General features: G+C 38.1%; 1 protein-coding gene across 1 annotated transcript in view; it reads left to right on the plus strand.

The window, feature by feature from the left end:
* LOC150079408 (bifunctional 3'-5' exonuclease/ATP-dependent helicase WRN-like) overlaps nucleotides 1-17,402 on the plus strand; it is a 307,463-nt gene that overhangs the window by 238,415 nt on the left and 51,646 nt on the right. Inside the window, exon 21 of the mRNA XM_090384034.1 lies at nucleotides 9,043-9,166. Within this exon, the coding sequence (XP_090240160.1) occupies nucleotides 9,043-9,166 (124 nt within the window). The remainder of the gene's footprint in view (nucleotides 1-9,042; nucleotides 9,167-17,402) is intronic.

The following is a 17,402-nucleotide window of genomic DNA, read 5'->3' on the forward strand; positions in this document are numbered from 1 at the left end:
AAAATTGGTTTCTATTTAGAGATAAACATTTAAACTTTCTGAATTGAATGTTCCCCCTCCCCCTTTTTAAGCATTAGAAAAAAACTTCAATTTTCTATTCAAGAGGTGAGAGAATATTGAAGCAAATGTTACTGCTCTAAATTTTAATCCTTATTTATTATTATTTTTTTAAATCAAATTATGTGATCCCCCCTCTGGTGTTACTTTGCCTGCCTGTCTATCAGAATGTGGTAGACTTACAGTCATTTTTCTATGAAATTTTAACTGCTATGCATATTCAGTAAGTGAAATTTCTTTCTCAATTTCAAATAGCAAAACTTAATAAACGGTACTCACCTTAGATAATCTGCTGTTGTTACATGAAGTAGGATGGATGAATAATTTTGAGGTTTAAGAGGTTTTGAATAATTTATAGTTAAAAAAATAAGTTAATTAGTAAGGATACGGAATTAAAAATTAAAAACGGAATTAAAATATGCTCAAGGAAGTAGAAGTGCACAACTTCGTCCTTGGTTGTCATTGAAGAATTAATTAAACTTTAAAATATGAAACTGGTGAAGCCAAAAGTCATAAACGACTGACTTTCGTTTTTTAACATCATCAGTTGACAATACTAAAGTGAGAAGAGAACGCGTGTTTTAAAGACTTCTATGTTCCCTTGATGCTCTTTGTGACATGCGGGAGTCTTAAGTGCATGAGATTCCAGACCGGGGAAAGGTTGGAGGGTAGTTTCGCATTTATGACATTTAGTTTGGTGTGATGGTGGCACCATTCTGTAATAAGGGCTTTGTATTGAAAAATTTTGTAACTAGATTTTAATTTTGTGATGGTAACGGCAGAATCAACTAAAGGGGTGTGATTGTGGGAATGTACGTGTAGTGTAAGCTCGGTACTGGATTGCCCTGTTCTAAAGCTGTTATAATGGTAATAATCCCGTGTGTTAGAAGTTTTTGTGGAACTGTATTTGGTAGTGGTGCTTCCAATGTAGCAGGCATTGCAATTTTGCTGACATTTAATTAAATATATACAATATTATTCATGTCATTTATTGGGTATTTACATGTTTCTTTGTATGTATTAAATAGTGACCCTAGTTTATTGTATGAGGAAAATATAAGTGTGATGTCAGTGCCTGCGAACACTTGACGGAATTGTTTAGCAAGACTACTGTGATAAGGGAGAATGATGCCTGTGCTCCCTTTTGTGTTGTGTTTGGATAAATTGTCGGCGTTATTCTTGGTGACGGAAATTGTGTTGGATTAATTGGAACAGATATTTCCTGGACATGAACTTTTTTGTAAGCCAAGATGTCTGCAAACAATGGCTGATGATTCATTCGTCTGTAAAGTGTTGCCTTAACAATCTTTGGACACAACGGTGGTACACCATCTTGCATGGATATGGTATCCTGAAGGCACCCACGTTGTTGCAGCTCTGGTATTGCGAAATTTGCCAACATTTCATAATATCACTGTCCAGTGATGGAACAGGTGTGGGGTCTAGTCAGTGTTACCTGTTCAAAAAAATATGGCTCAATCATGAATGGGGCTGTAAATCCACACCACACTGTCACTTTTTGAGAATGCAACGGGACCTCTTGGATAACTCAGGGGTTTTCTGTTGCCCAAATGCAACAGTTGTGCGTATTCACTTGTCCATTTAAGCAGAAGTGAGCTTCATCACTCCAAAGAAAATTCCATGGTCAAGTGATATCCACTGTCATTCACGCCAGAAACTGAAGTGCATATGTGAAACGAATATCTGCATTACCATGCTTTAGCTGCCGTAGCATGTGCATCTTGTAAGGATGGTACTGCAACACCTGACACATTACTAGCCTTACAGTGGAATACGGCATGTCCACTTCACGAGAAACAGCTGGCACACTTGCGCTACCACATGGAGATTGACTTGATAAATCCACAACAGCCATAGCCACATCTTCAACATGAGAGAAGTCCACTCGTTTTTCAACCTCTACCTGGTTGAACACCAAGATGTCCTGTCACTTCAGATTTTGCAATCATTTTGCAGACAGCACAAACAGTCATAGGTCCACGCCTTATGTGCTTCTGACGCTGGAATTCTCTGATAGCCGCAGCTGCATTGTTGCTGTTCTGATAGTATAGCTTCACCAATAGCGCCATTTCCTGCAACAGTTGCAATGTTGACATTGCTACTTTAGTGCAGGCAAACATCTACTGTATGATTTTGAAGAGACTGCTTTGCTTTTATACAGTACAGTAGAGCTAAATAGTGTCACTATAGCAATAACTTACAATTATGCAAATAATGTAAGTCATTTGCATAATTGTAAAGTTACGTGACGTGCCGTGCCATACAGTGATAAATTTTGTAACTAATTTTTTTTTTTTTTTTTTCCCCAATAAACAGAGAGTGCATTTGTTATTATATCTGTTTTCCAAATTTCTCTTCAGTACAAGCCTTACAACTCGCTCCAGAGCCCTCTATGTAGGGATACTTTAATTTTAACAACCCTGTATATTAATTTTGGCTGTCATATGAAAGTTTTTAAGTTGTATTTTTCAGTATTATGTAATAGTAGATCTCAATGAGTGTTTTAGTTAGTTTAGTAAGAATTTATATAACAATGAAAAAACTTATCACCAGGATTTTATGAATTAAATTAATCACTGACCATTTGGATGTGACTTTTTTTTTTTTTTTTTAAATAAATTTTGTAAATAACTTGCATAAAAATTCTAGAATGAAGAGCAATGTATTATATTTGAAATATTGCTTGCATTTTAACTTCCCCAGCAGGCTGCTGAGAATTTGATCTGCTTGTTTAACATTTTCACACCATGTATTAGCTTTGTACAATATAACATAGCATTATATTGCAATATCTTAATGCAAAGAAAATGTCCCCCCCCTGAGAAAATAGAATAGCTTCAGTTTGTGTATAAGAATGGTAAAATGTGCAGGTTTACTTATAATTGACTTTATATAATTGATTATAATTGGCATTACTCTGTGTAATGCTAAAATATTTATCCAATTTAATTGAGGCTACTGCATGCTTGATTCTCTCTAGGTGTCTGCTACAGCATAATAACTTAAATTATTAAGGGAAAGCATTTGTTACATACATGATATCATAGAGTTTAAGTTTTGCTATAATAGAACAAATTTAAAATTAAAATTACTTTCTGGGGAACACAAATGCCAAAAATCTCATTAATGACTTGTTTTATTTAGTTTTTAAGTGTACTTGTAACAGAGAACAGTTCACCCTGTGGCTTAATGGCTGTCCTCATAAGCCAAATATTGAGGATAGTTGGCAACTATCCTTAATGTGCTGCTTTTTATGAGAGAAAATCTATATTTTTTTTTATTCAATTTGATCCCCTTCTCCATCTCACCCTCATAATATTGGTTACAAAAAGTTTATCTTATTTTGCAGAAAAGTTTTTTTTTCCATATTTTTCGTTTAGCAAAAAAAGTAGCAAAGCTATGTTAAAATTGGAAGTTCATAAATTCTGCAAATTTATTCTCATTTTTCATAAATTATGTTGTATTTCTTTGACATCTTATTTCAAAAGAGATTATGCACAGTTTTCCGTGTATTGTAAATCCAAAAAAGTTAACACATTTGCCTTGCGTACTGTACTAGATGTAATTTTTTGGTTTCAAGTGGTGTGAAAAGCAATGTAATCAAACATTTGCAAAAAAATGAGATAAGGATAGTGTGCAGTGCATAGAAAGAAATGAAAAATAGATGCTGCATTTCTTAGTAATGATAATGTCATACATGCAGAATGTTTATTTGCATCTTTTGTCATAGAACATAATGGTCCTCCGGGGCACCTCCGTAGCCAGGTGGGAAGGAGCAGCAGTGCGTAGCACACGCTTCTTGATTAGACCGGGGTTCGAGCCCGTCACCACCAAATACGGAGGATGCGGAAAGGTCAGGGAATGACCACCGCATATTCCTGGAGCAATATGGCCTTAGTTGCTAATGCTCCTAAAAACCAAACAACAACAACAACAACAACAATGGTCCTCCGAGTTCTGCTGATGATTCAGGTGCATTGTTCGATCTGATAGTGAAATAGCAAAAAAATATGGTTGTGGAAGAACAAAAACAACAGACGTTGTTATTGAAATTGCAGATATAAGACAAAAAAGAGATAGTGATTGCTCTGAAAAATGCACCATTGTTGATTGCTACTGATGGCAGTAAAATGGTTCCAAGCCATACCCATTGTGGTGGCTTTTCATAATTATTAAAAATAATAATAAAATAAATAAATTAATTAATTGTCAAATCAAAAGTTTGCTCTCAGTGCCAGCATTGGAAGGTGACTATACAGAGTACAATGCTGGGCATCATCTAACTTCCTGAAAGCATGTGAGATCCTTCCTTTTAAACACTGTCTGGCAGTTAGTGTTGATAATGCCCCTGTCATGGTAGGCCTGAAAACTGGAATACTAAGGGTATTGAAAGAGGTGATTGAGCACCTAATAGTAATTGGTCACCTTGTAATCTTATTAATTTGTATGCTGCATGCCTTCCTGCAGATGAATATTTGGTAGAAATTTACTATTATCTAGCATTGCTAAAAGGAAAGATATATTTGAACAATTTCAACTGATGTGTGCCACTGAAGTAAAATAGATTTTGAAATATGTGTATACATGTTGGCTATCTGTGTACAAATGTGTAACTAGACTGGTTTAACAGTGACAACCTTTGACAAGTCTATATAAAGAAGCGATTACAAGTGGTGAGAAAAGCTGTATGAGCACTTTTCATTTATCATATTAAAAAATATAACAAGCATATGCAAGTGAGTGTTACTAACTCATGTTCAAATCTTGTTCATGATCCAAAAGTTTTGTCAGGAGACAAATTGATGGACTCAAGAAAAATTGCTTCTGAATTAGACTTCTGGTGAAAACAATCCTGAACAGGCCAGGCAAGCTGATAATTCCAGGAATGTTATCCTCACTTGTGTACAAAGTCTGTTTATGTTTCTCTCTTCTGATTAAATAATTCTGAATAAATCAGTTTGCTTGTTTTGTTTAAATGTTATGCCAACACTTGAAAACCTGAACTCGCATCTATGTATTGGGGTGACTACTCCTAAATATATTGAAGAATGCTATGTGCAAATTTATTATACCAACAATTTTTAAATATTCCATTCCCATTTTGGAAGTTGATTACCATAGTAGACTAAACTCAAAGAGGTAACTACCATTAGGGGTAAAGGGAAGGGGTATTGCTTTCGTAAAGGCGACTACAATGGACTGAGACAGTATTTAAATTCTATACAGTGGGATCAACTGATGATATTGCCAACAGCAAATTCAAAATGGGAAGCATTCAAAGAACTTATCGTGGAAGCTACTAGGCTTTACATACCAACTAAGAAATATTGTTCAAGGTTTAGGCCTAAATGGTTGTCAGATGAACTAATGAGGCATATGGCAGAGAAGAAAAATGCATGGGATACATACAAATTAACACGTGACACGGATGCCTATGATAGATACAAGTTGATCTGTAACCAAGTTACAAAGGAGGTTAGGCAGGCGAAGGCAGATTACGAGAGATCCTTGGCAAGGGATGCGAAGAAAAACAGCAAAGAGTTCTTTACTTATGTAAACTCTAGAAGGAAGGGGATGAATCAGATTGGTCCACTTGAGATCGATGGGTCAACTGTTGATGACCCTGCTCGGGTAGCTAACAAACTAAATGAATATTTTGCATCGACATTCACACATGAGGAGTTATTCAGCGAGGGGAATGCCAGAGGTGTATTCAACTCTAGCAGTAAGCTAGAGAATCTTGTAATAACTGAGAGCAAAGTGGAGGAGAAATTGTTGAAGATAAACACAAGAAAGGCACCTGGGGTGGATGGGATCTATCCAGTTATATTAAAGGAGGCAGCAAAGGAGGTAAGCAAACCCTTAGCCATAATTATGAGAGCTTCCTTGGACTCAGGGGAGGTACCCATTGACTGGAGATGTGCAAATGTGACCCCAATTCACAAAGGGGGATCAAAGGCTGACACAAGTAATTATAGACCTGTGAGTTTAACTTCTGTTCCCGGAAAATTAATGGAGGCACTGGTGAAAGAAGCACTGCAGGATCATCTAGACAAGACTTCAGTTATAGCTAGGACACAGCATGGTTTTGTTAAGGGGAAGTCTTGCCTGACCAATTTGATTGGATACTATGATGCAGTCACAAAAGAACTGGATGCAGGGAATAACTTTGATATTATATACTTGGATCTTAGAAAGGCTTTTGATACTGTTGCACATGGAAGACTGCTGCACAAATTGGAGCAGTGTGGCATTGGAGGCAAGTTGCTGCTATGGATAAAGGGGTGGTTGAGGGGGAGAAGACAGAGAGTGGTAATCAATGGACACTGCTCATCGTGGACTAATGTTATTAGTGGAGTCCCTCAGGGTTCAGTATTGGGGCCTTTATTGTTTTCTGTATTTATAAATGATATTGATGATGGTATATCAGGCTTAATGTCCAAGTTTGCAGACGATACGAAGGTTGGCAGGGTTGTCAAGGACACTACTGACACTATGCTGCTGCAACAGGATTTGGAAAGGTTGAGCAGATGGGCTTCGAGGTGGCAAATGAAGTTTAACATTGACAAATGTAAAGTACTACATATGGGAAACAGCAACCCCAGAGCAACGTATCAACTCTGTGGTACTACACTGACAGTGGTAGAGAATGAAATTGACCTGGGGGTGGTGGTGCAGGCAGATATGAAGTTCTCTGAGCAGTGCAGACGAGCTGCAAGAGTAGCTCATGGTGTATTGTCAATGATATATAGGAATTTTTCTAGCAGGGATAAGGAGGTGATTATTCCCTTGTATAAGGCAATGGTCAGGCCACACCTAGAGTACTGTATACAGGCCTGGAGGCCTCATTTCAGGAAGGATGTAGAGCTGCTGGAACGAGTACAGAGAAGGGCAACTAGATTGGTGAATGGGACAAAGGGGTTCTCTTACGAAGAAAGGCTTAAGTTTTGCAAATTACAGTGTCTGGAAACTAGGCACCAGCGGGGTGATCTGATAGAGGTGTACAAAGCCTTGAATGGTTTGAGCATGCTCAATGCTGATGGGATTCTTCCTCTAGCTCAGAAAAATCACCTGAGAGGGCATAAATTCAAATTGAGGAAAGACAGATGTAGGATAGATGTGCGGAAATTTGCCTTTAGCCAGCGGGTGGTTGGTGGGTGGAACAGACTTCCATCCCTTGTCGTGGAAGTTGATAGCCTAAATAAGTTTAAGGCTCAGCTGGACAGGTATTTCGAACGAACAGAGGGGTGAAGTGGAAGTGGTTATTTTTATTTATTTATGTTACTTTTTTTTTTTTTTTTTTTTTTTTTTTTTGGCTGATGCTGCATAAGCTTGCTTTCTTGCATCAAATGCCTCTACTAATGCTAATGCTAATGCTAATGCTAAACCAGAAGGATGATTCTGACTTTAGCATTTCTTCTGAAAAGATCATAGAGTTTTAAAGAAGAGGAGACGAGTCTGTTCTTTTGTTCAATGAGGAAGAATGTGAATCCATGGTGCACAAGTTCCCATTGAAATATGTGCATATAAATGCTAAGGTACCATAGATTTCATCAGTTAGCAGTAGTGCATCATTTTCAAATTTGAATATTTTTATGGACAGGTTTCCAGTAGTTCTTGGTGTTATTAAAGAAACAGATGAAGCAATAGATGTTTTGCAATATCAATTTTGTAAATTTCAGTATGAAAACCTGCTAGACACATGAAAGAAGAAAGAATTGGTGTACAGTAGTTCTTTACTGGGGAAACTAAGTATACAAGGGAGCTTGAAATATAACAAATTATCACAAGTCATGCTTGGCATTTTAAAAATTCCTCATAGTAATGCTGAATATGAGAGAATATTCAGCAAGGTTAGAAAACTAAAACTGAGTTCAAATCTTCTCTTTCTGGTGAAGCTCTGGAAATGGTCTTTACAGCCAAATCTAGACAATAGTGCCATTGTTAGGAACATAACTTGGACTCAACATTTCTGAAGAGTGTGCAGCTGGTAACTCTATCTTCCTTGAGCAATTAAAATCAGTTTGTCTAACATAAAATCCAAACAGAAATTCATAGCCAGAAAAATCCCAAGTTAGTTAATATTTAAAAACATGCTGTAAGCAATTTTTGTTTGAAATTTTTTTTTGTTAATGTTTGAAAACCTGCTGTAAGCAAAGCTGTGGCTGTATTTTATATAAAATGTGTATGTTTCATTATTAAAATTAAATTTGTTGTGAAGTGTAGACTTGGGGGAGAAAAAAAAAGGCATTTTTTTTTTTGCAAAGGACTCATGCTTTTTGCATTTATTTTTCTGTTTATTCCTGTTTTGTCACAAAATGCATCCTGTTTTTCTCCTTACAGTTACCTATCTTCAGTGTTTTGAAAGTGACAAGTTGGCAGCTATGCCCTTTAGTCTTTTAAACATTTAATACTCAGTATTAAAAAAATCAACTTTCCTAATTAAACTAATCAAAAACTGATATGTAGAGAATATAAATTGAGTTTTAATTATAGGGGAAGACTTGATATAGGGCCCCCTTCACTATTTGAGTGAGTGGGGGGGGGAGAAAGGACAAGGTACTGATTCCAGCTTTTAGAATGCTCCTTTTTGGAACTTCTATATTTTGTTGCCAAAAAAAAATCAATATTTTTCAGAATGTGAACAGATGCTGAAACAGCAAATAACTGCTTCAATGTCTGTTCACAATCTAAAAATAAAATGGTAAATAAGCACTAAATGAACTGGATGTGTTTTGTGTATAACAGGATTATTTATGATGGTTATGATTGCGGTCCATTCCAGGGAGGTGGGGGGGAGTTAATTTGACAATTTGAAAGTTAAGAAACAAATGGACATTTCGAAGTAATTATGATTATACATTCAGTGCAACTTGAAAATCGCGTATGGTAGTTATACTCATATCTGGTACTATATTTGCATACTGAAGCACATGTTTGAATTTTTATTTTTTTTTTTTCCAGCATTATTTCAGATGCTACCAAAGAACACTCTGCACCTGCTGAATGTAGTAAAAGTTTAGAAATAAATGAAGCATTACAGTTACCAGAAAAAGAGGAAGATAATCCTAAAGAAAAACAGCTTAAGGTATTGGCATTTGTTGCTATTTTATTTTTTCCATAATAATGTATACTATATCATATAGTATAGCATACAGTGTTCGCAGGCCGGTCACTAGTCAATACACCGGACCGAACCTGATGGTACCTCTCTAGGAGGCTTCCGAATCAGCTAGCATATAATCTTGCTGCCTCTACTCTGCCAGATAGTGATTGCAGGGAGTCCGAGTAGTGTGTATGTGGGGGACATTGTCGAGGCCACGTTACATCAAAGGATCTTGGTATATTCTTACCATGTGTATGCCATATCCAAAAATTTCATTACTTCATACAGCATGTACCTCCCCGCCACTTTTTCTTACTATTGAATACACCATGAATTGTCAAACTAATAGAGCAAACTTATCTGCGAAAAGATCTAAACCTCCCAAACACTTCCTAGTACATTTCACAAATATACGTGGTCTCAATGATGCCCATTGCAAATTACAGTCTGCCAAACCCCATATGCTTTTTCTGACAGAATCTCAGTTATTGGTTGATTCAACCACTACTCATCTCAGTTGCCCAAATTATTCGTTGTGTGATTCCCTTCACCTCAAAGGTGGTACTTGTGGATTTTTGGCTGCTGTAAAGGGATAAGTATTTTTAATTTTTACCATATTCTTCATTAATTAACATACAACATTGCGTTTTACAGAGATAATAAATAGATTTAGTAGCATTCATTAGCTTCTTATTTTGAATTTAACTAGCGATTTTAGTAAGTTACAGCTCCCTTTGTTGGCACCAATATTATTGAACTAGCCGCCATATTGTAGTCGATAAGAAATAGCATAATGTGTATATATATCTCGAACGGCTCAGCATAAGGTATAAAGTAAAACTAGATAGCGTAATACGAAGTACTCAATTAGGAATCTGTTAGTTTATTATAGTATTATCAATTAATCAAAAAGATTATTAATCTTATTAAATTTCATTGTTAATTAAATTGTATTTAAACGGAAATCATGATCCAGACTAGAGGTGCTAAACAAAGATCACAGACTAGTGATTGTTTGTTTGTTATTTGGTTTTTAGGAGCATTAGCAACTAAGGCCATATTACTCCGGGAATATGCATTGGTCATTCCCTGACCTTTCCGCATCCTCCGTATTTGGTGGGCACGGGCTCGAACCCCAGTCTAATCAAGAAGCGTGTGCTACGCACTGCTGCTCCTGCCCACCTGGCTACAGAGGTGCCAGCAGACTAGTGAGAGTGCTGTGACTTGGGGGAGAAATGAATTGGGCGATTCTTCAATGCATCACAGTCTCAAAATGTGCGAAATGTGAAATATTTGCCAACCTTTCTAAAACAGGACATGATCTAGCCAAGGAGGATACCTTTGTGTGTGCTAGGTGTCTAGAGTGTCAAGAAATTAGGCGCCAACTTGGCGTTCTGATGGGCATCTATGAGAGCTTGAGGTGTAGGGTAAATGCCCTCGAAGAAATTAATATGAGGGGTCCCTCAAGCTCTCAGCTGCCCAGTTCAATGGCAGAGCTCACTCCTAAGCATCAGGCAACACATAGGCAACCTCCAAGGCAGAATGTGCTGATTCTTGTTGGTGACTCTATTGTCACGGAGATGGGGAATATACTATGCAAGAAGGATAGGTGGAACAGGACCAGGGTATGTCTGCTAGGAGCAAAAGTTGATGACGTTGTAGAGCAGATATCATCTTTTAAGGGCACAAAAGGTGATATTTTTGTACACGTTGGAACTAATGACATTAAGAGTAAGATCTGCAGATTTACTCAACAATTACAGGTCAACGTTGAAAAAACAGTCGCAAGTTAGGGTTGAATGTGAAAGTGTCTGCAATTCTGCCCAGTCATGATAGGAGGGAGTATATGATGGGAGCCTTGTCGATCAATTCAGCCCTGGAGAGATTGTGCGAGGCTCAAGGGGTAGAATTTTTTTCAGCCTGGGCTGTGCTTGTTGACAGGAGAGACTGCTTCTACAGGGATGGGGTACACTTAAATAGAAAGGGTGCAAGAATATTTTCTGATGCTATCGAGGCAGCGTTAGGTAAAACTGCTAGCTTTTGGGGGGCAGATACACAGACTAAAAGGTTAACAGTCGCCGCAAGCAGGGGCAAAAGTGATTCGTGAAATGCTTCTATTAGAATAAGCAGCAGCCTGGAAAGCAAGGCAATGGAGATTTCCAAGACTGCTGGGGTCATAGTCGAACAAATAAATACATGGGCTGTATTAGGGTAAATAAGAGTAGAAGCAGGTTCATGTATGCTAGGAGTATAGTTAATAAATTTGATGAGCTTGAAGTGCTAGTCAAGACATCAAAGGCAGATATTGTTGGAATGTCAGAGACATGGTGTCACACAGACATAACCAGTGCAGAATTGGAATTTGGGAAGTACAATCTGTACAGAAAGGATAGACAAGACAGGAAGGGAGGAGGGGTTATGCTGTTGGTTAAGAAAAACACAAAATCTAAGAAAGTGCATCCAATCGATGTTGGTGGACAATGCAATGTCGAGTCTGTTTGGTGTGACATAAGCACTGGGAAAGGAAAGGTGTGTGCTATAGGCCTAATGAATCTGATGAGTATAATGAGCAATTGTGCAGAGAAATAGTGGGCCAGTAAATCAGAATATCTTATAATGGGGGATTTTAACTTTCCAGATATCGACTGGAACTTGTGGCTTGGTCACTTGTACGCTAGCAAGACTTTGGTGATTTTATTGGATGACTGTTTTCTACAGCAACATGTTCAAGAGGCAACCAGAGGGTGTAATACTCTTGATCTGATTATCAGCAGTAATTCTTCATGCATTAAGAATTTGCAGATAAAGGAACCACTGGGTTGAGAGTGATCACAATGTACTGATGTGGGAAGAATTACTACCAGTAAGGCTAAAAGGAAGGGCTATTGCTTTCGTAAAAGTGACTACAGGGGTCTTAGACAGTTTTTAAATTCTGTACAGTGGGATAAACTGATGATGTTACCAACTTTGAATTCTAAATGGCAAGCCTTCGAGGACTTAATTTTGGAGATTGCTAGGCTTTTCGTTCCAACTAAGAAATACTGTTCAAGGTTTAGGCCTAAATGCAGGTCAGATGAACTAATGAGACTCGTTGCAGAGAAGAAAAATGTATGGGTTGCATGTAAAGTATCAGGTGACACAGAAGCCTATGGCAGATATAAACTAATCTGTAATCAAGTTACAAAGGAGGTTATACAGGCGAAGGCAGATTACGAGAAATCCTTGGCAAAGGATGCAAAGAAAAACAGCAAAGAGTTCTTTACTTATGTAAACTCTAGAAGGAAAGGGATAAATCAGATTGGACCAGTTAACATATATGGGTTGACTATTGATGATCATGCTCGGATAGCTGATAAACTGAATGAGTATTTTGCATCTACATTCACACATGAGTTATTAAATGAGGGGGGGGGGAGGAGTGCCAGAACTTTATCGAACTCTAACAGTTAGCTAAGTGATTTTGTAATAACTGAGAGCAAAGTGGAGGAGAAATTGTTGAAGTTAAACATAAAAAAGGCACCTGGGGTGGACGGGATCTATCCAGTTTATTAAAGGAGGCAGAAAAGGAAGTAAGAAAACCCTTAGCCATAATTATGAGAGCTTCCTTGGACTCAGGGGAGAGGTCCCCATGGACTGGAGGTGTGCAAATGTATCACCAATTCACAAAGAGGGAAATAATGGAATCACTGGTTAAAGAAGCATTGCAATATCATCTAGACAAGATTGCAGTAATAGTTAAGACACAGCATGGGTTTGTTAAAGTGAGGTCTTGTCTGACAAATTTGATTGGATACTATGATGTGGTCACAAAGGAACTGAAGCCAAAAATAATTTTGATATCATATACTTGGATTTCATTAAAACTTTTGATACTGTTGCACATGGAAGACTGCTGTAAAAATTGGAGAGGTATGGCATTAAGGGTAAGTTGCTACAATGGATAAAGAGATGGTTGAGTGGGAGACGATAGAGAGTGGTGATCAATGGACACTGCCCTTCGTGGACAAATGTTATTAGTAGAGTTCCCTAGGGTTCGGTGTTGGGCCCATTGTTGTTTTGTATATTTATCAATGATATTGATGAAGGTATATCAGGTTTAATGTCCAAGTTTGCAGATGATACAAAGATTGTTAATGACAGTAAAGACAGCATGCTACTCCAACTGGATCTAGCTAATTTGGGCAAATAGGCTGAGAAGTGGCAACTGAAGTTTAACATGGACAAATGCAAAGTACTGCATATGGGTAACAATAACCGAAGAGAAACATACCAACTGTGTGTGTGTGGTACTACACTCAGGGAAGTGGAAAGTGAAAAAGACCTGGGTGTAATTGTGCAGTGAAATATGAAGTTTGCTGAACAGTGCATATAGGTTGCCAGGGCAAGTCATTGAGTCTTGTCAATGATATATAGGAAATTTGCTAGCGGGGACAGGGAGGTGATTATCCTGTTATACAAGGCAATGGTCAGGCCACGCCTAGAGTACTGTGTACAGGTCTGGAGGCCTCATTTTAGGAAGGATGCAGAGTTGCTAGAACGAGTACAAAGAAGGGCAACAAGATTGATGAGGGGAACAAAGGGGGGTGCTCTTACCAATAAAGGCTTAAGTTCTGCAAATTGCCGTGCCTAGAGAGTAGGCACCTGCAAGGTGATCTGATTGAAGTGTATAAGGCCTTGAATGGGTTGAGCGAGCTGAATGCTCATGGTATTCTTCCTCTTTCTCAGATTAAGAACCTGAGGGGACACAAATTCGAATTGAGGAAAGACAGTTGTAGAATAGATGTGCGGAAATTTACCTTTAGCCAGAGGACAGTTGATTGGTGGAACAGACTTCCATCTTTTGTTGTGGGAGTTGATAGCCTAAAGAAACTTAAGCTTGAAGTTTTTTTGTTTTTTGTTTTTTTTGCTGATGCTGCATAAGCTGGCTTTCTTACATCGTATGCCTCTGCTAATGCTAATTTGTCCGTTCCAATATCCCATGTCAGAGATTTGGTAATTTCGAATCTCTGCTCTTCGATCTACTCTGGCTTAAAATCACTCTACCTCATTCTGTCATATTCATCTGTTGTCTCTACCGTTCTCCCAACTCCACTAATCACTCAGAACCCTTTGACTACCTCTCTTTGCAACTTGACTTTCTCCAGTTCAACTTTCCTAACAATGAGGTAATTTTCCGTGGTGATTTTAATGTTCACAACTCCAGCTGGCTTCCATTTTCTAGTCACACAGACCCAGCTGGTTGAGATGTTGAGGCTTTTGCAATTACTAATGACTTCGCATAGATTGTTCATTTACCTACCAGAATACTGGACAATCCTAACCATACAGCCAACTTGTTCGATCTTTTTCTCAGAAACAACCCTTTTAAGTACACAGGTGAAGTGAGTGTTCCTTTAAGCACCTCAGATCACAACTTGGTGATTGTCTCTTCTTCAATGGAGCCTTAATATCCCATCTCGTGTTGTTTGGCCTTACAAGAATGCAAAATGGGATGATCTACAAGATTTCTTTTCTTCTTTTCCTTGGTCGGATTACTGTTTCAAAACTTCTGATGTCAATGTTTGCTCACATCGTGTCAGTGAAATTATTCTTGTAGGAATGGAATCCTTTATTCCACACTCCACCTTAAAATCTCGTACTTTATCTAACCTTGATTTTCCATTAAATGTGCTAAGGATGTTCAAGAGAAGAATGTTGCATATCGTAATTGGCTTGTTTCTAATTCTTTAGTTTCGTTTTCTGCCTGCACCAGTGCTCGCAACAATTGTAAAGCAGTTATTAATCAGTCCAAACTAGATTTTTAACAGGCTAAGAGTAGAAAACTTGCTTCTTGCCCTAATGGTGGCCAAGCATACTGGTCTCTTTCCAAAGCTATTGGCTGCAACTTTTGCCCATCTCTGATCTCACTTCTGTCTAAACCAGATGATTCTATTGTCACTTCAGCCAATGATAAAGCTGATCTGCTAGCATCCCATTTTTCTTCCAACTCATGTATTAATGATCTTGGTAAAACACCTCCAACCATTCCCAACACGCTCCATTCAATGCCTCCCATGGTCTTCCGTCAAAAGGATGTCAGAAGGATTTTGACGAATCTTGATGCTAAGAAAGCCCGAGGTCCTGATGGTGTTTCTCCACTTGTTCTCAAAATGTGCCGAAAATGTGCCGCCACCAGCCAACACCAATTTACTGCCCAACTTCAAACTCACAGAACCAAATTTTCATCTTCCTTGATTATTCATCCATCTGCAGTTTTCTGGAACAACCTTCATACATATTTCCTTAAAATTAGTCTACAGAAGTTTAAGTCTAATGTCATCAAATATCTTCTTTCATCTTCTCAACCTCCAACCAGTGCACGGTACTAAGTATTATAGGTTCTAATATCTCTCGTGTTTGGGGGTTTAATTTACAAAAAAAAGGGGGGGGACCTTTGGCAAAAAAGGCCGACTCACTAGTTTGGGGAGATTGCATTGAAAAAATGCAAAGACTAAATTGTGTACAAAACATGATGGGGGGGGGCAGCTGAGATTTGTCAGAGAAGGATAACGTTTCATCCTGATCTCGACTGAACCATCAAATTTTACATACAGCCTTCTTCTCTTCTACTTCTAGCTACTTCCAGTTACCTATTAATCTGTGGTAGCTTGTGAGGGCTGCCACTGGCTAAATATGACATGAGAGGAGAACCCCAGAAAAGAGATACAGGGAAGGGTAAATCGGAACTGAAGAACAGGTAAAAATAAAATCAACCCTCCTCTCTTCCACTAACGGTGGCCACCCATGTTTCCATAATAACCTATGATTCCCACCCCTTCCCTGCTTTTTTCAGCCTGTTCCCTGACTTTTTTCTGGTGCATCTTCACACACACACACATCACAGCACTCTCTATATTGAGAGTGCTGTGATGTGTGTGTGAATTTATGAGAATGTTCAAATTAATTGTCATAAATGTGCACTCTGGATATTATGAGTTCATAAAAAAAAAAATAATAAATAAATAAATAAATATTAATAACACAAATTGCAAGTTAAGGTGTGTAATTGTGGTATGAATGACTTGATTATGTGGGCGCCTCCGTAGCCAGGTGGGAAGGAGCAGCAGTGCGTAGCACATGCTTCTTGATTAGACCGGGGTTCAAGCCCGTCACCACCAAATACGGAGTATGCGGAAAGGTCAAGGAATGACCACCGCATATCCCGGAGCTATGGCCTTAGTTGCTAATGCTCCTAAAAAACCAAATAACAAACAAACAAACAAACTTGATTATGTGTATAAACTATACAGTGGCCAAATGAGTGATGTAATCTGTACTATAACAATAATAATAAAATGTGTGTTTATATGCAGGGTGCTGTAAACCTGTCATATTGCTGTGCAGTATGCTTTCCAGGATACTGCATGTTCCATTAGAAGCAATGCAAGAATCACTTAGCCCTCTGCCTGTAGCTGCTGTTAAACTTTTTCTTCCCCCCCCCAGCTAGATAGTTTTCTAATCCACCTAACACTTCTTTGATAACATCAGCAAATATTCTTTCCTCTTCTGTTTAACTGTACCCCATATTTTCCCTGTAAAAAGTCACTCCTGTTAACAAGCACAGACCTCAGTGAGAAAAATTCCACCCCATTTGCCTTACAAGGCTGAGGGTTGTGATTAAGGTCATTATCATTGTTGTAGGGTTTTAGGAATATCCGTAACTTTTGTAAGTTGTCTGTACAAATGGTCCAGGACTGATTTTACTGGCTGAAAAATACAGAAACTCATGAGAGAGAGCTCTCTTCCCTCAGCATAGACTGGCTAACTACAGTCTCGATCATGGAGGACTAGAAATTCCTCCAGTCACAAACAGAGTATAACGAAACCTCTCTAAATGAGTGACAAGTGATAAAACTGCTATACTGTCACTGAATATTTTGATTAATGGTTAGTGTTAGAAATGAGATCTCTCGAGGATTCGTGCTGTGACTGCTGTTGTTTCTGATTTTCTTAAATGACATTTACAAAAGAGGATAATAACGAGATTAGGAGAACAGTGAATGACCTCTGTCAAGTTGGTGTTCCCAAAGTTCACTTCTTTCTTCCACACTTCTTTCTTCCTCCTATGTATTGATTATCTTTTTCCACTGATGAAAATCCTCTGTCCAATCCAATTTTGCCAATAACAAAACATTACATTCCACCATTTGAAAAACCCAGCTCTATAAACAGCTTCAGT

The sequence above is a fragment of the Mastigoproctus giganteus genome, chromosome 10 (genome assembly GCF_048544385.1).
Source record: "Mastigoproctus giganteus isolate SK-2022 chromosome 10, ASM4854438v1, whole genome shotgun sequence".
Lineage (NCBI taxonomy): Eukaryota > Metazoa > Arthropoda > Arachnida > Uropygi > Thelyphonidae > Mastigoproctus > Mastigoproctus giganteus.